This window comes from Pezoporus occidentalis, unplaced genomic scaffold (genome assembly GCF_034315485.1).
Source record: "Pezoporus occidentalis ecotype Australia unplaced genomic scaffold, CSIRO_AGI_Poc_V1 ctg160, whole genome shotgun sequence".
NCBI classification, from domain to species: Eukaryota; Metazoa; Chordata; class Aves; order Psittaciformes; family Psittacidae; genus Pezoporus; species Pezoporus occidentalis.
Window position 1 is genome coordinate 2,101,903 of NW_026913426.1, and position 19,170 is coordinate 2,121,072.

At 38.3% G+C, this 19,170-nt stretch overlaps 1 protein-coding gene across 14 annotated transcripts in view; it reads right to left on the bottom strand.

The window, feature by feature from the left end:
- The window catches only part of ANKFN1 (ankyrin repeat and fibronectin type III domain containing 1), a 128,161-nt gene that overhangs the window by 61,653 nt on the left and 47,338 nt on the right, over positions 1-19,170 (bottom strand). For 13 of the 14 annotated variants that reach the window (XR_009963609.1, XR_009963608.1, XR_009963607.1 and 10 more), the window contains 2 exons: positions 6,846-6,980; positions 3,065-3,266 (listed from right to left, as the gene is read on the bottom strand). Coding sequence is in view for 1 of the 14 variants with exons in the window: in XM_062612707.1 (XP_062468691.1) it covers positions 3,065-3,250 (186 nt within the window). In the remaining 13 variants the exon portion in view is untranslated. Of the gene's footprint in view, positions 1-3,064; positions 3,267-6,845; positions 6,981-19,170 lie in introns of those variants that run through there. The other variant, XR_009963615.1, reaches the window with a different exon arrangement.

Here is a 19,170-nt window from a genome sequence, read left to right on the forward strand (position 1 = left end):
TAGATCACTGATGTTCCACCTAAAGAGCTGGAAAAAATAGCAGCTGTGCTCCTTTGCTCTTTGAAACTTCATTATTATGAATGCAGAACTAATCTCATAGACTGAGTTTTCATATAAATTATTAGAAATGCAAAACATATTCACCAATTCTCCAAAAATATACGTTAACACTGTAAGAAACATTAATTTCCTCACAGTTTACACCCATTTGAAATTAATTTTCTACTGATTTTGGAACTTCTTCTATACTGTTGTTTATGGAAAAAAAGGGTAGTTAAGCTTCAGAAGCATCTGCATTTTGATGCAATCAGGAAACAAGCAAAATTGTATTACTCTTGTAACTGATCACAGCTAGGAAAATCTACTTATTTAACAGTACATTCAGAAGAGGCTTACTACAAAGGGAACTGGTTGAAGTAAACTGAATGATTACATTAGTTTTCCTTTCTTTTAGTGAAGTTTATCTTAGGAAACATGGGCTAATGGTCTGAGAACAGAACAAAAAGGTCCTGCTGATGATACTGCTTAATAACAGGCTTGTGGTCCTCACTTAGGGCAGAAAATTACCTATTCCTTGGTTCACATTTCCAGTGCTGTGGCACTGGGTACATACAGGGTTTTTGCCTTTTCTGAGATCAGAATGGCCATTCTCTTTTAATTTACTTGGTATTTGAGCATAAAAGTTAAATGAATTGGCATTTGTAGTGTGCTACCCTAGGCACTCAATACCATTACTTGGCTTTAATTCCAATTTTGGGTGAAACTCATTAAATCCTGTATTACATTTCAGGAGTTCCTTGCGCTATATGAAAACAAAACATCTCTGTTACATAGTAAAACAAATGATGGCGAGGTTCAGTATCACAGCTGAAATTAACCTAACGATACAGCTGACAAAATCATCTGGCCATTTTCACACATATGTACACACATTTTACCTACCTGAATGATTACTGTAGAGTTACTGTTAAACATTTGATTTGGATTCAGTTGTCAAAATTCAGACCTGCCTCGATGCCTTTCAAAATGCATCTTTATATTTTTTTTTGCTTGCCAAATGAAATACCTGAGGTATATGTGAAATTTTAGCCTTAAAGTTGCTGAACAGAATCTAAGCACACGCTTAAGTTAATTCCCCATAAATGCTCTTGCCAGCTAATCTGTTGGTGAGGATGTTTCACCAAAAGGGGAAAAATAAGAGCAAATTTCTATTTCTTCATTTCATTAGAAAACTAATTGAAAAAGCTGCACTGATTTAAACAAGAAACAGAGCATGAATTTTATAAGCTACTTCATCCAATCCAAACAATTATGAGACCAAATTGCAAATATCAGGTTTTCCAAATGAACAATTCAGACACAAGCAATAGGCTGAAATATGCTGGCACGTCTCATCACTTCAAAGAGCGTAAAAACATGGGAGCTGTGATATGGCCTTTCTAACTGGGCATGTATGCATCCCCTCATCCACATAGCAGTGCGCATCTAACCACGCTATTGCTATTTCGGTCAAGAAACATCCTTGTCAGACAGCAAAATATCTACCGCATTTTCAGCCATGCCAGTAGACTGCCCTGTTTGGATGTCTGCATCGAGCCCAGCTCTCCAAGTCTACAAAAACACTTGACACACCTGACCAACTTTTCCCCAGCTATTTGCTTTCACAGAGAAACAGAAATGTATTTGAAGATTATATAGTTTTCTGCCAAAAGCTGATCATATTGAGTGTAAAGCACTCTCTAGAATTGCAGCCAAGGAGTAAGAAACTCAAAGAGTGTTAAGATAGTTTCTTTAGACCCATGTGCGCAATTTTAGCCCCACTGGTATTATCACAAATGTTAACAAGAGCTTTCTGATTTTTGCCTTCATTTACATTTACTGGATAACTTTTGCTTTGAAAGGACAAAACCACTGAATTCAAACAAATTGAATCCCATTTACAAGTGATCGGCTAAAGCTTAGGGGCATTTTTTACATTGCTTTTCCCTTGACTCAGTTCTACAACCTCTAATCATTAGGTAGACAGCTGTGCTATGTGATTAATTTATTTAGGTGTTACTCTGATGCACAAATGTGTATACTGAAAAGGACTACAGTATTGCTTTGCAGTAAGTAATAACCATGTTCCAGTAAGTGATTCAGTGCTGGAGTGTTTAGAAATGCGATCTTATGTAGCTTAATTAAAATGAAGTGCCCCTTTCAAGATATTTGCTCTAGGTTTGACTGAAAAAGTCCACTATGTGCTACTGGAGTCGGAAAAAACATTAAAGTAGTTTCTGCAAAGACTTGTTTTGATAAACATGAGTTCAAGAATAAAGCTATTTTGGGACATTGCTATGTCTGCAGCAAGACAACAATTTACTGAATGGAAAGTGTTGCACAGCAAGAGAGAATGGAAAGAAAACTCTTCGCTGGCCAAAGCTGAAAGAAAACAAACCCGAACAACTGTTGTTCACTTGTCTGGAAACATGATTTTAGTCATTGGCTTTGCTTTGTAGCACAGAAACCCAATGATTAGAAAATACATCAGCTAGCAACTTGACCTGGAATGTTTCCACCTCTTCTCTGATGGATTCCTTGTTATTTATTTCTAGGGACAACTGTGAAAACAACAGGCAAAATGGATAGAATGGGATCTAAAGACTTTTAAGTTCAGTTGGAGACTATTCACTGGCTTGTGGACATCAGCTGAGGCCCCAGGCTGGTAATACCTGGAGGTACCTATGACATCTTAAGTTTTCACAAAGTACTTTTTCTTCCTTTCTTGAATCACTTGTGTATATATATATATATATATATATATATATATATTTAATTCATATTTCGTTAAATTAATGCCAAGACCTTAGTCCTAAAATAAAGGATTATCACTTACATAGCTTGTCTTTGGCCTTCATGAAGGTCAGACTTTAACACAGGATCATAAATGGTAATTCTATGAAGAGCATACAGCTCTGGTCAGGGAACAAAGTAAGATGATGAAAATTGCACAGATTAAAAGCAAACTGAGTAAGGAGATGAATAGGACAGTAAAATGCCAATTTGATAAATATCAAGTAATTACCATTGAGGTCTTACGGAGGCTGAGCCGGTCAGATCGAGCTCTGAAATACGCTTCGTCAAAGGATGTATGACTCCCCTTGAGCTTCTCTGACAGGTTCCGATATAGCCGCTTGGCAGCATTTGGGGAGGAAGGCATGCTGTTCTTTTTAGTCTGGAGGAGACTTAAGTTATGCATTTGCTGTGTCATTTTCAGCTAGTGGTTTCTAGAAGAAAAGCAACAGCTGTTTAGCAAGGTTTTACTGCACTAACATCATTGATCAGAGCTGTATCATTGAAACGCACATTGTAAGACTTCTGTGACAAAAATCACTTTCATACTTTTCATACACACGAACACTCAGAAGCATGGTTTTGAGCTTGTTCAGTGGCAAATTGCTCTTTATTTAGTGCCAGGATATCTATGGGGAGGGAGAATTAAGGATGGAAAAATAAACCACACCAGAACTGTTTGCTAATTTGTATAAGGAGAAGGGGTTTCATTTAGTTGAGGAAGCAGCCTTTTGATGGTGTGAGTTCTGGTCATGCAGGAGTCAGAAAAAATTACACCCAAATGTAAATGTTACAATACAGTTTGGGTAACATGTACATAACCTGCACTTTGTCAGTATGATGGTTTCTTAAAACTGAATCAATTGAGAGGAAAAAAAAAATCTAACTGATTATGGAACACAATGCAGTACTGAATTTTATAACTGGTCAAGTGACTTATATTTGACACAGACAACTGTGGCAAGATGTGCTTTATTTCCAGCATTACTACCTGCTAGGAAACTGTGCTCTGAAAGCATGTGGTCTTTTCAGTTGGGTGGCTGGATTCTCCTTCTCCAGAGACTCAAGCGGTATTTCTCACTCAGAAAGAATGGCTGAATTCAAAATACTTGTTCATCTCTGAACCCATCACAAGCTACTACAGAAATAATGCATGAACATACATTTAATCTGCATCACATGCTGACATGTTATCATCCATATGAAAGTCCATTGCTACAGAGAATGTTTTTGTTAGTTTTGAGGAGCGTTTGGCAGGGAGGGAACCTGCTCTGTAACTGAGACTCCAAAGGTATTAAGTTGGAGCAAATAACAGCTGAAACGCAGAAAACCTACTTGGGCTCTGCTGTAGGCAGAATGAGGCATATGTGCATTTTTAGTTTAAACCACCTGTGGCCAACTAGTGTTCAGGTTATTGCAAAAAAAAAAAAAAACAACCAACCCTTACATTATTTTACAGGTAAAATAATCTGTGAATCTAATATATGCTGCTTAGAGTCTCATACTGAGTAGTTTCTTCCCTCATTTAATGAGCAGGCATTGACTTTGTCTATGTATTGTGTAACTATATCCTGCTCTCTGTTTGCCCTGCCCATTTAGACTACAAACTCTTCCAAGAGGGACTGCCTCCTCTCTCCAAGACTGACTAGCCTAATAGGATTTCCGTATTATCCCATAATTAAACAACACTTTCTATGCTCTATGATTACAGCCATTTTTCCCTATTAGGAAAAACTGAATTAGTACTTAACTCTCTGGGAATAGTTTTGCCTTTCTGAAGGAAAACAAAGAATCAGATTTGACCCAACTGCAAGCACAGGAAAATATCCCCAGGGATGTCTGTGAAAGGGTGACAAATTTCTTCACATTTCCTTTTTCCCCTGATAAGAGTGTGTACACATTTGTAAGACAGAACATCTCTCTGGAAGACCTCACAGATGTGACAGTAGACCTGGCTACCCTTTCAGACTGTCTTTTCCTGGAAATAATCTTTAGATTCTTTGTACTATGTACTATGCTACAGATCCTGTAACTTTCTGTTCTTACGGTCTCAGCCTGTGCCTAAGTAGATCAGACTGCAAGACCAGACTCTAATAACTATAATCATAAAAACTTTCTTTACTAAACACTCTCCCTGCTGTTGAGGCTGCTTGGTGACATGAATTGTCCCCTAAGATTAAAGACACCACCCAGGTCTCATAAGCTTCCTACACCTTCTTTTCTCATTTGTATGTTGTGGTCCTGAGCGCAAAAGTATCTGATTACAAATAGTCTCACATATTCTCCAAGCTCATGGGGTATTGAAGAGAGACCAAACCTCTGAATGAAGAGAGATTGAGTCAACATAATTGACATGTGTGATGAGAAGACTTTGATAAATTAGAACAACAGTGTGTGCAATCAGAAGGGAATTATGTGAGCTGTATCCTTGAAACTAATATGCAAGTGGGGATGTGATAAGAAATGAGCTTTCTGGGACTCAGGGAATGACAATACTACAGTGATTTTGGGCTGCTTCTCTCTGAGCTTATGGAATAAAGGTAATGTGAGGCACACACAAGCAATTATTTCTGCCTTTTAATTATTACATGCACTTCAGCAGTGCCTACAAGGACTAACAGAAATCACTGTCTCTTCAAAGGAAGTGGTTTATTCTCCGCCCTGCAAAACAGACTAGATAGAAAGGCTTAGTAGAAACCAAGAAACAGAGCAAATCAAAGTCATTGTCGTGAGAAGCTGCTTGTCAACATCAGACTAGAGCAAAACACTAAAATTATGATCACCAATGCCAACTCACAAATGTTCCAGACATGCCAGAGTGTTCTGGAGCCATGTGCTGGAGTAAGTGTGGGTTAGGAAGTTAGAACAGCTAGAACTGTACGGAAGTTGCTGGTAAGTGTTGAGTCTTAATACTGGGCAAACTTAGAAGAAGACAGCCTTTTGTTTTACAGATGCATCTGTGGAACCGTTTGGGAGGATAAACATGAAATAAAATTCTTTTTTAGGATAGTGAAAAGATTTCATTCACATCTGTCTCTGTTTAGCAGAGCTTCAACACTTCTGTTTGTTTTCAGTATTTATTACAAATAAGCTTAAGAAATAGCCAATTACCCCCAAAGCTGAATACTCATCTTCCACTGGCCCATCTTACTGGAATTTTAAAGGAATTCAGTAATTTACCCAATGATAATAATAATTAGCAACAATAATAATTTCATTCTCAGCTAGAGTAACACTTCCATAGTTTTTATTAGTATATCGAGCTACAGATCATCCCATACAAATTTCTCCTCTTGCCTTTGCTTGCAAGAATTTCTTCCTTTCACCAATAAAGCATGGGTCAAGAATCAGTCTCAAATTACAGATAAAAACACACCAATAAATGTCATAGGAATGCTCTTAAAGGAAGTTTCAATTTCTTAAAATCATTTAATTCCAAGAGTACAGTCATTGAAGTCCAAATACCATGCAGTTAGTAATAAACTCATGACAGAGAGAACAATTTGCATTTACCACACAAACCTAAACATCATCAAGACAAGGACAAAAAAAGAAGAGCAGAGCTGTGCAATACTTAATTCAGAGGTAACTCAGCATTAAAACTGCTTTATTGGCCAGCAACAGGGTGCTTTAAAAGCCAAATTCAAATACAAATGAATATAGATTTGTTACCATTATGAAAGCTTTACTTTTTTGATTGGCAGATACTGACCCAGTATTAACGCCCTTTTAAAAGCATATTGCAGAGAGAAAAATAAAAAATTAAATACCTAAATTCTAGATCACTGTCTGTGGTATGTGGCACATATGTGCTGAACTGTACAGACAGGTGCACTAGCAGGACACAGCCCAGCTGGAAAAGCATTAGCTTTAGGAAAATACAACAGCCAAGAAACAACGAAACACTATATGTTTCTTCTTAAATATGTTAAGAAACATAAATTTATGAAACAATTTTACACTTGAAACTAATAATTAGGTATCAATGCATTAAAGAGTTAAATGTGACTTACCAGCTTAGGCTATTCCAGGCAAAGCGTGAACAAGTTGCTGGTAATTGTCCACTGTCACTGTTTGATGATTCACATTGGTTTTGCTTTCTCTGCTGCTTCAGCCTCTGGGCAAAATGAGAAAACCTCTTCCTTACACTGCATGAATGATCAGATATGAAAAAGCTTATTACCAGCAATTACTGAAGTCCAAGCTCATTGATAAGATCTCAGAGCAAACCAGCATTTAAAAGCAAATAGTGCTGTATCACAAGTAAAATGTTTGGTACCTTAACTCTGTCCTAGCTACCTGTGCAGCTATAGGAATGACTGATACATAAAGCTCTTGCCTCCATAGTCAAAGATGATTCGAGTTCTGTGTGCTTTCAGCTTGGTGCATCCCTTAAAATTGATCAGCAGCACAGAGTACGAGTAGGAAAAATAATTACTGCCAGAGTAAACAGAACTGTGATAGTAATTAATTTGCCATGAAGTAGTAGCAAAAAGACGCTAATGCAGCCATCTTAAAGCAGTTAGTTTTATGTTAAATCAATAAAAGTGGGGGGAAGGGGGGGGAAGAGGGAAGAATCACAGTCCTACACTCAGTCCTTTAATGCATGTTGCATGTGATGTATTGTTTCTTCTTTCTTCAAGCTATCACTACAGCTGTCTGCAATCATAGAAACAAAAGCAGCAACCGCATCCATAGCTATGGGACATCTGTGAGACCGTTTGGAAGCTCCCAGCCTGAACAGGTTATGCTTAAATTAAGATTATTAAATAAATGAGAAAAACATATTTTATTGTTGCCTCTGTTTCAGCTAAACCAGATCCTGTAATGGCTGCATTAAGAGCTTCCAAAAATTGTAGAATGGGGACATTTCAAAATACTTTTTTTTTTCTACCATAGGAAAAAAAAAAACAAAAACGCAAATGCTGAATCCCACAGCACCCCACAAAGATGTTCCAAAATCAGAATATGGAATAACCATACCCAGCCTTAGACCTCTAAACCTAGTGTAGATGATAAGCAAAGACAACAGCCTAGCAAATAGTTATCCTTTCTGGAGAGTCCAGTGGGTTAAATTCATGTAACCGAAACACTCCTGAGGAGCACCTGGCAATAGACAAAACTCAAAACACAGATTCCTGTGTCTGTCATAGCCAATGATCATTAATAGCTACAGAAAAGGTGGGGTTTATTGCTGTTAAAGGGATAATGGGGCTACTGTGGCAATCTGCTGGGAAAATTTGACTTGCTTTATTCAGACATGGTGTTTGAAGTTTGAAACCTCCCAAAAGCCAGTGACCAGACTGATTCTCCCACCCTTCAAAACCAGGTTAGGGGTACTGTACCTCATACCAAATAGCACCTTTTTGCCAAAGAAGCTAAAATCCATCTTGGGCCTGACAGTTATATCTCATAGGACTTACTATATACTTTTCGAATTAATCTGGATATGAACCTAACCAAAAAATGATTTTTCTGTATGCACATTTGCATTTCCTCCCATCCAGCCTGGATTTCCCCTCTTTTAGTTTAAAACCATCACCCTTTCTCCTGTCACAAAGGACCTTGCTAAAAAGTCTCTCCCAAATGGCATATATATTATTATATTGCATATTCTCTGCATATTTTGCTGCAGCAGAGAACTACAAGTGTGATGACAATGAGCTATGCACAACATTCCTTCTCCTACACCATGAACATCACAAGCTAATCGTGTACGGGATTCCCTCTTTTGTTCTGCTGCTCCAAGGACCAGTAGCGAGAAGGCTGCAGGACAGCTGACTGAGGTTACTGCTCCCTGCCAAGGAACTCTTCCGAAAACCACTGAATACCTCTCTAACACTGGGATACTATCTGGGAAAAAAACATGCTGCAAATCTGAGATGTCTAAATTAGTTAAAATTAAATGTAAGCAGAAAGATCCCATTTTCAGTGCTGTGCTGAATAGGGATGATTCTTCTGAGTCAAAATCCCTGATTAAGTTTTTTTTGGTCTCTATAGAGCCCATCTATAGAACTCACTTGTGAGGGAATTCTCAACTATTTTCAGGGCAAAAACCTGAAGTGTGTTTACTGAAACCAGGCTATATAGCAATTCCTCATTGTGGGGCAATACTCCCCCCTCTCTCCTTTGCTTTCTCCCTTCAGCTTGGTGGAAAGTAGAACTTTTGCTATTGCCATTTCAATATTTATAATGCTTAATACATCAACTCAGACATTATTAAGATCATTAAAGGACGTTTTCTTGCCCAAGTTAGTTCTATGAAAGACAATTAGTTTGTTTATATTAAGCAAACAGATTTCTAACCTTTTTGTCATATGAACTTATATTCATTATTAAGCTGTTCAAAAGCCAGAAGACATAAAGCAACGCTCAGAAAGTAAAAGAATTACGAATTTACTGAACAACAAAACCATGAAATTAATTACTAAAAATGCTGAATGAATGTGTGTAAGTGTGAGAGACACCTACATCTGGAGGTGAAGTAGACTTAAACATCTACAGAAACCAAAATCCTGGTTTTATGATAAAACACATGTAAGCTGTTAGCCTGATCTTGTACAGAAAGCTGACTGTTCTTAGCTTTTGATGATTCCATTAGATGGCTCAAAGATTTCAGCCATTTATTATTTCCCTTGCCTATATTTCATACTAACTGAACAGATTATTTTGCTTGCTGTACTTATACTACTTAACCTGCTGCGACAGACTTTCGTTCCATGTTTCATCACTCTGAAGTTTATCTACATGCAGTACACATCATGAGCTGGCTCCACAAGCTGCTATCATTATTATTACTACTGCTAAGGTGAAGATATCCTGAAGATGTACAGTGAGCAGTACACTTCGTTTAGAGAGGCCACCCAAGTTGGCTGATCAACTGTGAAAATGTTTATCCTGTATTGTTCTCAGCTTTATACACCACAGATATTTTTAGGAGCCAAGCATCACATTGTGTTGGCCGTTAATTCCATGAAGCAAGTCCTGTTTGTTTCTTCTGGACACCGGGCACAGTTCTGGCATGAGGGAGGCTGCTCTCACAAAGAGGTTGGGAAGCTCACAGCTGCTCTGTGTGAAGTCTCAGGGTAGCTGGAGACACTCCTTTTCACGTCGGCAATCAATAGGTGGCAGTATCCACCCAGGTCTTCAAACCCCTCATGTGGTCCATGGAGCAGCAGCCGCACACAGGTATCACATTGTCCCAAAGTACACGATGTCCAAAGGGTAATTGCAGATGGCAGCTCAGTAGCAAGCACGTCCTCCACGTATAGAATCCAACGCTCGTCGAGTTTATATCACCTTGTGTTCTGACGGTGTGCACACACTCAGCTTGTGAAGAACACTTGATAGACCAATAGTCTGGAAACTGGGTGGGAAGTCTGGAGCAAAGAAACTCAGACATGCGGAACTTGAAAACTTCATGTGGAGCCTGACTTTACTTCCTAATCAGTCAATGGAAAAGCTGTCATCATCATTAGAGACAAAGCTGTATCTTAGACTTTTCATGATCCCCCTAAAAGAACAAACACTGCTCAAACGTCAGATGTGACGTCCTCTACCCTGTCATGGCTGGGATCAAGCAATGGAGCCAGGCAGATCAGGTAACTGGGGATGGGATCTCCAGCCTCTCCCAAAGTCACATGGTCAGTCCAACTCTGACTTCTGTATGCTCTCTTTTTGGAAATCCATGACTAGAAAGGTGTTAAAATGACTCTGCTCAGACATTGAGGTGTTTTTCTCATGCAGCCAAAAATATACAATGGGAAAGGTTAAGACAAAAAAAAAAAATCCAACCCCCCAAATCCCAAACAAGCCTATAAAAGTGTATCTTCGTCTCCACACTTACTCTTTGCTGCAGATTTTTATACATATAAGCTACTGTAGTGAATTCCAACTCTGGTTTTGGCAATTTCTGCCTCTCTGGCTCCCTGTTTACCTATCATCTTTCACACGTATCCTTTTGCCAATCTGTTCATTCCCTGTCCTATTCCCTGGTCTCTTGTATTTCCTCAAGGACATTGATCTGAGTCTTACTGTTTCACTAGTTTCTTTCGCCGGTGTTCTTGATCCAGATCCATAGCAAATAACCTATTATCCACAGAGACACAGAAGTATTCAGTATGTTCATAAAAAAAGACAAATATTTCCCAGTTCATCAGTCATAGACGTGATCAAACTCAAGAAATTCTGAAATTGTGAGTGAAGAAAAAATAATTGTCTTTGGATTAAGTTTAGAAAATTTCCCAATGAAATAATTCCACTAAGTGTTTTGAAATATTTGAGACACCCATGATGTAAGTGGCTAAAAGAAATCGAGCTTGGCAGCCCCAGCTCCTCCAGGCTTCCTGCCTTTGCTGTGGTTCCTAATCTCAGCACAACCTGGATTTCAACATGCTCTGCTGCAGGCCTGAAGCTGGCAGATATGTCAGTGCCTGGGACTTGCACACTCCCACTTCCACAGGAAGGGACATGGAGGCCAGGAGATCTCCAGCTTTGTGGCAGCTTGGATGGCAGCAGTGCCTTGGAGCTGCAAGCCCTGGTCGCTTGTATTTCACAGTATGGGTTTAAGTGAACTAGTAGGGCTGTAGAACTGTTTGGCTGGAATTCTTCAAAGATGGCATGAGTTTTGTACAGTTTGCTTTCAACAAAGTGGCTTCCCCCCCAGTCTTTTTAATTGGAAGATTCCAGAGAAAAACGATCCCTGGCTGCAGTGGAATAGAATCAGGCCTGAAGTGTTTAGGCACAAACCAGTACTTAGTTATTTGGGATCGTTTGGGGTGTAAATTAAACAGAAATCCCTTAACCTAAAAAGTTTGTCAGGTCCTTCAAGCCATTACTGTTTGAAACAAGGGATCAAAGAGCAGCATGTGGATCCTAAGTGATCCGCATGCATACCACAAGATGCTCACGGACATGGCTTGATGGAAATGCTGCCCTATTGTAAAACCAAGGTAGAGCAGGACACTCTTTGCTAACAGGTCCTGCAGTCATTCTCCATATTAGGAGAAAACCTAAACCTGTGCAAATACATCTTCAGAAAGGGTATAAAAGAACATACAGACCATCACACGTATCTGAAGATATTGCTGTTCTTCAGAAGCAAATTACCCAGCTGAACATCATAGGAATAATGAAGTTGTCAGCAAGAACAGCTCAATGTGTTGTTTTTTGTCAGTCTTGTGTTGATTATGCTATCTAGTCAGACACTTCATACACAGTTAATTTATGCCACGTATTGTTTGGCTGTGACTACTCCCAGCTGCACTGCACTTAATCCAAGATGCAGTAGAACATTTTACAAACAGAAATTAACAGTTTTTCATAGCTGGCAATTTCTAGATTAGGAGAGAATACGGAAAAAACAGGATTTACCAAAATTAAGCATGGAACAAAGCTGAGCAGAGGCAGATACACACGACTCCAGGGAAGCACCCTTTCTTTTTTTTTTAAGCTATAGCTATGAATTGATGCTGTCTTAAAAGATCAGAACAACTTTTGGGGTTGTGACATGGCCATTAGAAAGACCAAAAGGAACTTACAAATTAGGTATGGGTCATTGCAGCTTTTGCACGATTACAGTGACTAGCAGTGCACTTACTAACATAAGACCTATTTCTGATGGTGACTCTTTTTTTTTTTTTCCACAACTTGATACGTAAGAATATCTATTACAAAGCACTAAACGAGTCATATTTTTCCTACTGAGTAAAGAAACAGCTTTGGTAACAGAGGAACAACTTCCTCCTATTCTGTGAGCCCCAAGCAGTGTTTACTTCACTAAACACATATTCCTCAAAGAGCAGCTCGTTTGCCTCATCAAAGCAGAAATTTAAAGGCAATGATTTCCTTTTAACAGATAATTTACAGTGATTAAAGTAATGCATTTCAAGAACAACACTTTCAGTAAAACTTTGATACTCTGGTTGCCCATGCTGGGCTGGATGTTCAAAGGCAGGGTCTCCTCTACACATCACACAACCGATGCTACATGGAGTGACAGGAGGATCCCAAGAGTTGACTGTACTGGAGGCTGAAATCAGCCTGACTTGGAGGAAGTGGCAAAAGCACCCCATTGTGACTGGTCTAGAGGCTCCATGCATCCTTGGCATAGACTACCTCAGGAGAGGGTACTTCAAAGACCCAAAAGGATACCAATGGGGTTTCGGTATTGCCGCTTTGGAGACAGAGGAAATTACGCAGCTGTCCACCTTGCCTGGTCTCTCAGAGGATCCTTCTGCTGTGGGGTTGCTGAAGGTCAAAGAACAGCAAGTGCCAATCATGGCCAGAACAGTGCACCGGGGGCAATGGCGCACCAACCGAGACTCCCTGACTGCCAACCATAAGCTGATCCGTAGCCTGGAGAGCCAAGGAGTGATAGTTGCCCTTCAGGGGACTGTTTTCAAATAACCTAACATAACCTGGGGAGAACAATTGTGCAGATCCTGATAGAGACAGACTATTCGAGATAACAACAATTCATAACAGCAGCCTGTTTGTCTGCATCATCAGAGAAAGAACCACAAGATCCGTCTCACTAGACCAGCTTTTGTGAGTAATAACCCCCATGGGTCATCTCTGTAATAGGGAAACATCACACTTCCCAGCTATGATAGTTTTACACAGGCTGGAATCCATGCTGCAATCATTTGGTCTGATGTGACTGTTCATTTACATTTTAGTTAAAATGAAAATAACTCTGAGGAGTTCCAAACCAGAGTCTCACAGGAGCAATGTAAAACCTAAACAGAACAGAAGTGATTGCTGTGAAGGAACTTCAGGCTTTCCAGTGCAATTCTATTTCACATGGAGTTAAAAAGCTCATTTAAACATTCATTTTCACTGAGCATTTATGATAGCTTTCAAATCAGGCAGATTCAAGGTTTACTGCAGAGGCAATATACATGGATATTCAAGAGTATTTGTTAAAGCCTTATATAATGTGCAGGGTCAAGGACACCTGCCTGTGAGGCACAGCAAGACCAATGGCTAAACTCTAAGTATGCGATTGTTCTTTCCTGAAATCCAGCATTTCAGTAAAGCTAGAATTCAAATGCAGGAAATGCAACCAAATCTTTCCTTTGTAGAATATGGGACATCTGTGGCATAATTTGTAAAAATCATCACATTTTTATTGCAGTGGAGGCTTTTATGTTGCAGTTAGAATAGAGTTCATGAAAACATCCTCTCATCACTTTCCTTAAGCCCTAAAACTGATGAATCTGTTTCCTTTCAATTCATTATGTCAGCCTCTTGCTAAGCAATAAACATTATTATTAGTCCTCACTTTGTTGCCACAAGTTCCATCTCCCCCAACAGCAGAAATGAGGACAGAATATAAAGTGATTGGTAGTCTCTAATGAGCACATACTTTTTGAATGGATTTAGTTAACACTTTTTCTTTCCATTCCTCCGTCTTCCCCATGTCCTCACTACCACATTGATCAACACCAAAGGTGAGAAAAGAAGCTGAAATAAATTCTCCTTTTCATGGCAGGTTGCAGCAAGCGTTGCTCTGTTTTTCAAGAGGTCAAAGAGAATCTGATTCAGGCCATAAGATTCTTGGGTTTATTTCCAGAAATCCATATTCTGACTTAGCAAAGCACTTCAGGACTGAAAAAACCCCTCCAGATATTACATTCATTAGAGTTGTTCCTGGAGGCAGATGGGGAGAATAATTTGCTGTTGTGTTAAAAGATCTAAAACTGATTTGAAACAAGGACTCATGGTCCAATGGAACAACATTCTCTGTAGCTAGAAGTGCTAATCTGAGTTCATCTGAATAGAGTTAATAAATATTTGCAAACCCAGGCAGCTTAGGTGGCTTAATTAAGAAAACACTTGGTTTTCACCTTTAGGAATTCATTTCCTCCAGGGTCAGAGTTTGGTGGTCTTACAGCTATCACACAAACTTCTACACACTTTGCAATGATTAATGATCTCTGTTCAGAAAAATTATGAGGTGCTATAAGGAAAAGTTACGTGAATTCACACAATGTGAAATCTCTCACTGAGCACCTTTCTTCTGCAATTTAAAAAGGGGCATGATCTGTATGCATGTATTTCATAGATAACTTGTATAAAAGTAACCTACAGCCCAGAAATCTCTTATATCATAATGCAGTGAATTGCTTATAGGCAACACTGAATCCAGCTGAAAACTTTTAGATCCTAAGTGCTGGCAAAAGAACTGCCCTTAAGGTATCACTGATCAATGACAACTGAGCCCTGGTGCAGAAAAAATGCCCACAGGTTTTAATTCAGATGCTGTTCTTGACTAACATTAAAAAAAAAAAACAAAAAACAACCCAAATCAACCAACCTCAAACTCATCTGAGCAGTACTGGCAAATATACATACCCTGCTCAGAAATTAAGCTCTTATTTCTTCCTGTCTTTTGGGGATGTGTTGTCAATCTCCTTTCAAAACATGAACGCAATTACATTATGATGCTGTTAACAAACCGCTCACCTGATGGTGTATTAAGAGGTGACAGTAACAGCTTTTTAGGTAGAATAACCTGTTTCTTTAAGAAGAAAGGAAGTCCTGAAGATTAATGAACAAGTTCAAGAAGCCCAGTTTTAATATGAATACCTCACTGTGTGCTAGCTGTGTTACAATTTGCCTCAGCTTCTGTTCTCTTAAATATACAGCTGATAGATAATTGTGAAACTTAAATCACCAATATTTGTCAAATATTAAGAGATTCTCAGCTGGATGACAGTTTATTATATACAGTCCTCTAAGAAAAATCTTGTGCTCTATTACTTTGTACGCACTTGATCTTTTCTATTGCCTGTACTTCATAATAAAACTGTATTTTGGTTTTAATTAGGGGCCCCAATTAGAAAGAACTTGAGAATTACACACTATCAGTATTCAGACTGAATTTTCTGTCTTGCTTCATCTTTCAGATGAATTTGCTGAAAAACAGAAGGTCGAATTGATTATTCCAGCTGCACTTCATAAGAAGCAGTGTTAAACATGAATCATAAGAGTCCTGGAATTGCTGGTGCAGATGGCTCTGTTGCCTACTGTTCAATATAAATAAGGTGAATTTTCTTGGCAGCAATATTGAACTGGGGGGGGGAGTCAAGCCAGAGAGAACGACTTCAACTTTGAATCACAGATAAAGAGCAACCATGAAAAACACCATAAAAATTCCATTTGAAATTTAAGAAAAAGGAGCATTTGATAACAGAGTAATCCCTTCTACAATATTCTATCAGAACACTCAGATACGTTTTCACATTGACTTCACTGCAGAAATGCAAGTTTTGTACAGGAATTACTGTGTAAGTACCAAAACTTGAAAGTTCAGTGGACTGCAAATAGGACAGGAAAGCTGGGAGACGGATTTGCCCAATGGTTACTCAATGTACCTGTGGCAGAGATAGAACTGAACATTATTATTGTTCCTGTGTCTATTTATTCCTAAGAAGAGTACCTGTGCTTCAGCAACAAGCTGAAGTATCAGCAATTCAGTATTACAGAGAAGTTTGATTACTGAGCCCATTATCAGAGCACAATCTCATGGTTTAAGTACAACTTTTTATTTTCTGAACATCCAGACACTTAGAAAATCATGTTCAAACAAGTGGGGTCCTTAAAGAAGGATTCTTTAGAAGGGTGAAAAACCCAAGAGAGTAACTACCAGCCTCCTGACAATACAAACTGATAGGCATTCTAAAAATGAAATGCTCCAAATATTGGATACAAACTGTACTGGGAGAATACAGAAAAAGACAAGTGAAGCAGTTACATTTTAGTGGAAGAAACACAGATACAAGCTCAACAGCACCAGCCCAGCACAAAGATTGCTTAAATTCCCCTCTATTTATACCAGGATTTAAGTTTTTAATAAGTAATAGGAAAAAAACCCATGATTCATGGAATTCCAGGTAGTTCTAATATGAGTTTAGAGAAATAATTCAGTCATAGTTTCACACCATGAGAAAAACATCAATTCTGATCAGTTTTTCCATGTTTCTAAGAACAACCAAATGTTCTTTCAGTATGCAGCATCTTGCCCAGCAGGCTGTTGATAATAGTGAGGAGATTAATACAGCTGATTACTTGCAGCCAGAATCATTATACATGAAAAATAAGGAGTTCAGGCTTTAGAGTGAAATGAATCTTCCCTAATTTTAAGTGAAGTTCCACAGCTTCATGCAATATGATCTGCATTCCATAATGGGGGCTCCTATTTTATTAGCAAATGATAACCATCCCTCTAAGTTACTGCCATTCAGGTATCTGCTAAAGATGTGATAGTTTGTAAGCTTCCTTAGCTCTTTGATTTTAGGTTTGGATAGGGAGAATCCAGAGGTTACCAATATGAAACCTCACAGCATATGAATAATATCTTTCTTCAACCTTAGATTCAACTGATAAAAACACAACAGAAACACCAATCCTAACAAATGTTGGCAGAACCGAGCTACTGCTGGTTTGTGTTGTCAATCAGTTGTCAAAATGTAGAAGAAAGCTGTTTCTAAGTTCAGGCAACATTTCCAATCGTGCACATGGTGCCTTCAGTAGATGACAGTGCAAAAATTAAATGCCACTTGTGTACCAGAAATACATTTGAAATGTGAAGTGGAATGAGCGATCACAAGTATACAAGAAAATAAAACAGGATTGCAGCGATAAGGTTTGAGTTTGCAGTAAAAGTTGTCCGCCTGCAAGGTGTGGTCTTGAGAATGCTCCACAACAGAGTTAATTCCTTTTGATTTCTTTCACTGGTCTGTCTATCCAAAGAAGCATCTGAACTGTATTTCCAAGCAAACAATTACATAAAAGTAAATGACTTATCTCTGAGATAACTCAGGAACCTTTCTTTTCCTTGAAAAGCAGTGCAGAAAGTGAAGGAATAGCTGTACTGAAAATTACTGCATCAATGTGTCTATCTAATAAAGAACAACCGAGAGCATTAGAATATATTGAAACGTTAGATACACACAATGAGCCTTTTAGACATGGTTAGAGAGCAATTGTATTTCTTCCAGTAGAATTACCAGGTAAATAATTCTCTGTAAATAGTACTTTAGAGAAAACTGCTTGCAGATGATTTCCGAGTTAAAAGAAAGGCAAAATTCACTACAGCATTTGCTTCAAATTATACAACCAACTAATTATCAAGTAGTGTCTTTCAATATGGAACAATTAATACAACTGAAGAGCATACACAGATGGGTGAGAAAATTAAGCTTATGAGTGAAATGTAAAAGTCAGTGAAGTCTGAAAGTAATTACAATGGAATTGTATTCCATTAGTTCTATATAAAAGGAACTTTATATTAGTTCTATATAAACTCATTTTCACCTCTGTGTCTAAGATGACAAGGCAGTGCACTGATATAGTTTCACATATTTTGAATAACATGGGATTTTACACTGTTACTAATCCAGGAACAAATAGAAAATGAAGAACATTGAAAACACCTTCTTTCGCAAAAGATAGGTCAGGATTAAAACAGGTCAAAAAAAAAATGGCATTTGCATTATCTGTGCTGCTCTGAAACTAATACTATATTGAGAATGAACGATGCAAAAAGTATCTCCAAAAAACTTCAACAAATGAAGATGACCACTCATGGATCAGAAATTACCATCTAATGACACTGATCACTATTAACTGCAACAGGGTTTGAATCAAGCGGCTGCTTCAAGAGTGCATGTTGATTGCTTTAATTCTTTTGCTGGACAGCACAGAAGATGTGGAGTGCACATTCTGCATTTATGAAATCTGAACAGCAAAGCCAAAAGCTTCTTTAACTTCCACTGATCTCAACGTAGCAACAATAAGCAGCTGTCAGAGTCAAAATGTGTAACATCCACCTATTACTGCTTTGGAGAAAGATCTTTTTAAATCTTGAAACACATTTTGTTTAAAAACTGCAGATGCTTAGAAGTAATATAGAAATTATTATGGCATCTGCAGCATTCTTCCAAGATAAAGACTAAGGCAGAAGGAGATGCTGAAATTTAATTCAGTACCAAAAGGTGGACAAAGGATAGAGTACAGTGAAACTAAGATAGATGAAAATGTAATTTCAGTGATGGAATTATCCCTTCTTATGAGTAGCTGTACTTTTAGGTTCTCTGCAGTTTAAACTGATAAAATTTCAGTCAGTAGAAGAAACTGAGCCACTACTTTAATAAATGATTTCAAAACACCCAATAGATGTGTATCTGAGAAGAAATGGTCCAGGATGAATTAACATTTATCTTTATAGAATGGATTTGTCACAGGGTCTAGGAAAGGAAAACATACACAGGACTTCCAAGAGCAACTTCTGATCATAGTTCTTCAATTACAATAGCAGTCTGTAAACAGCTG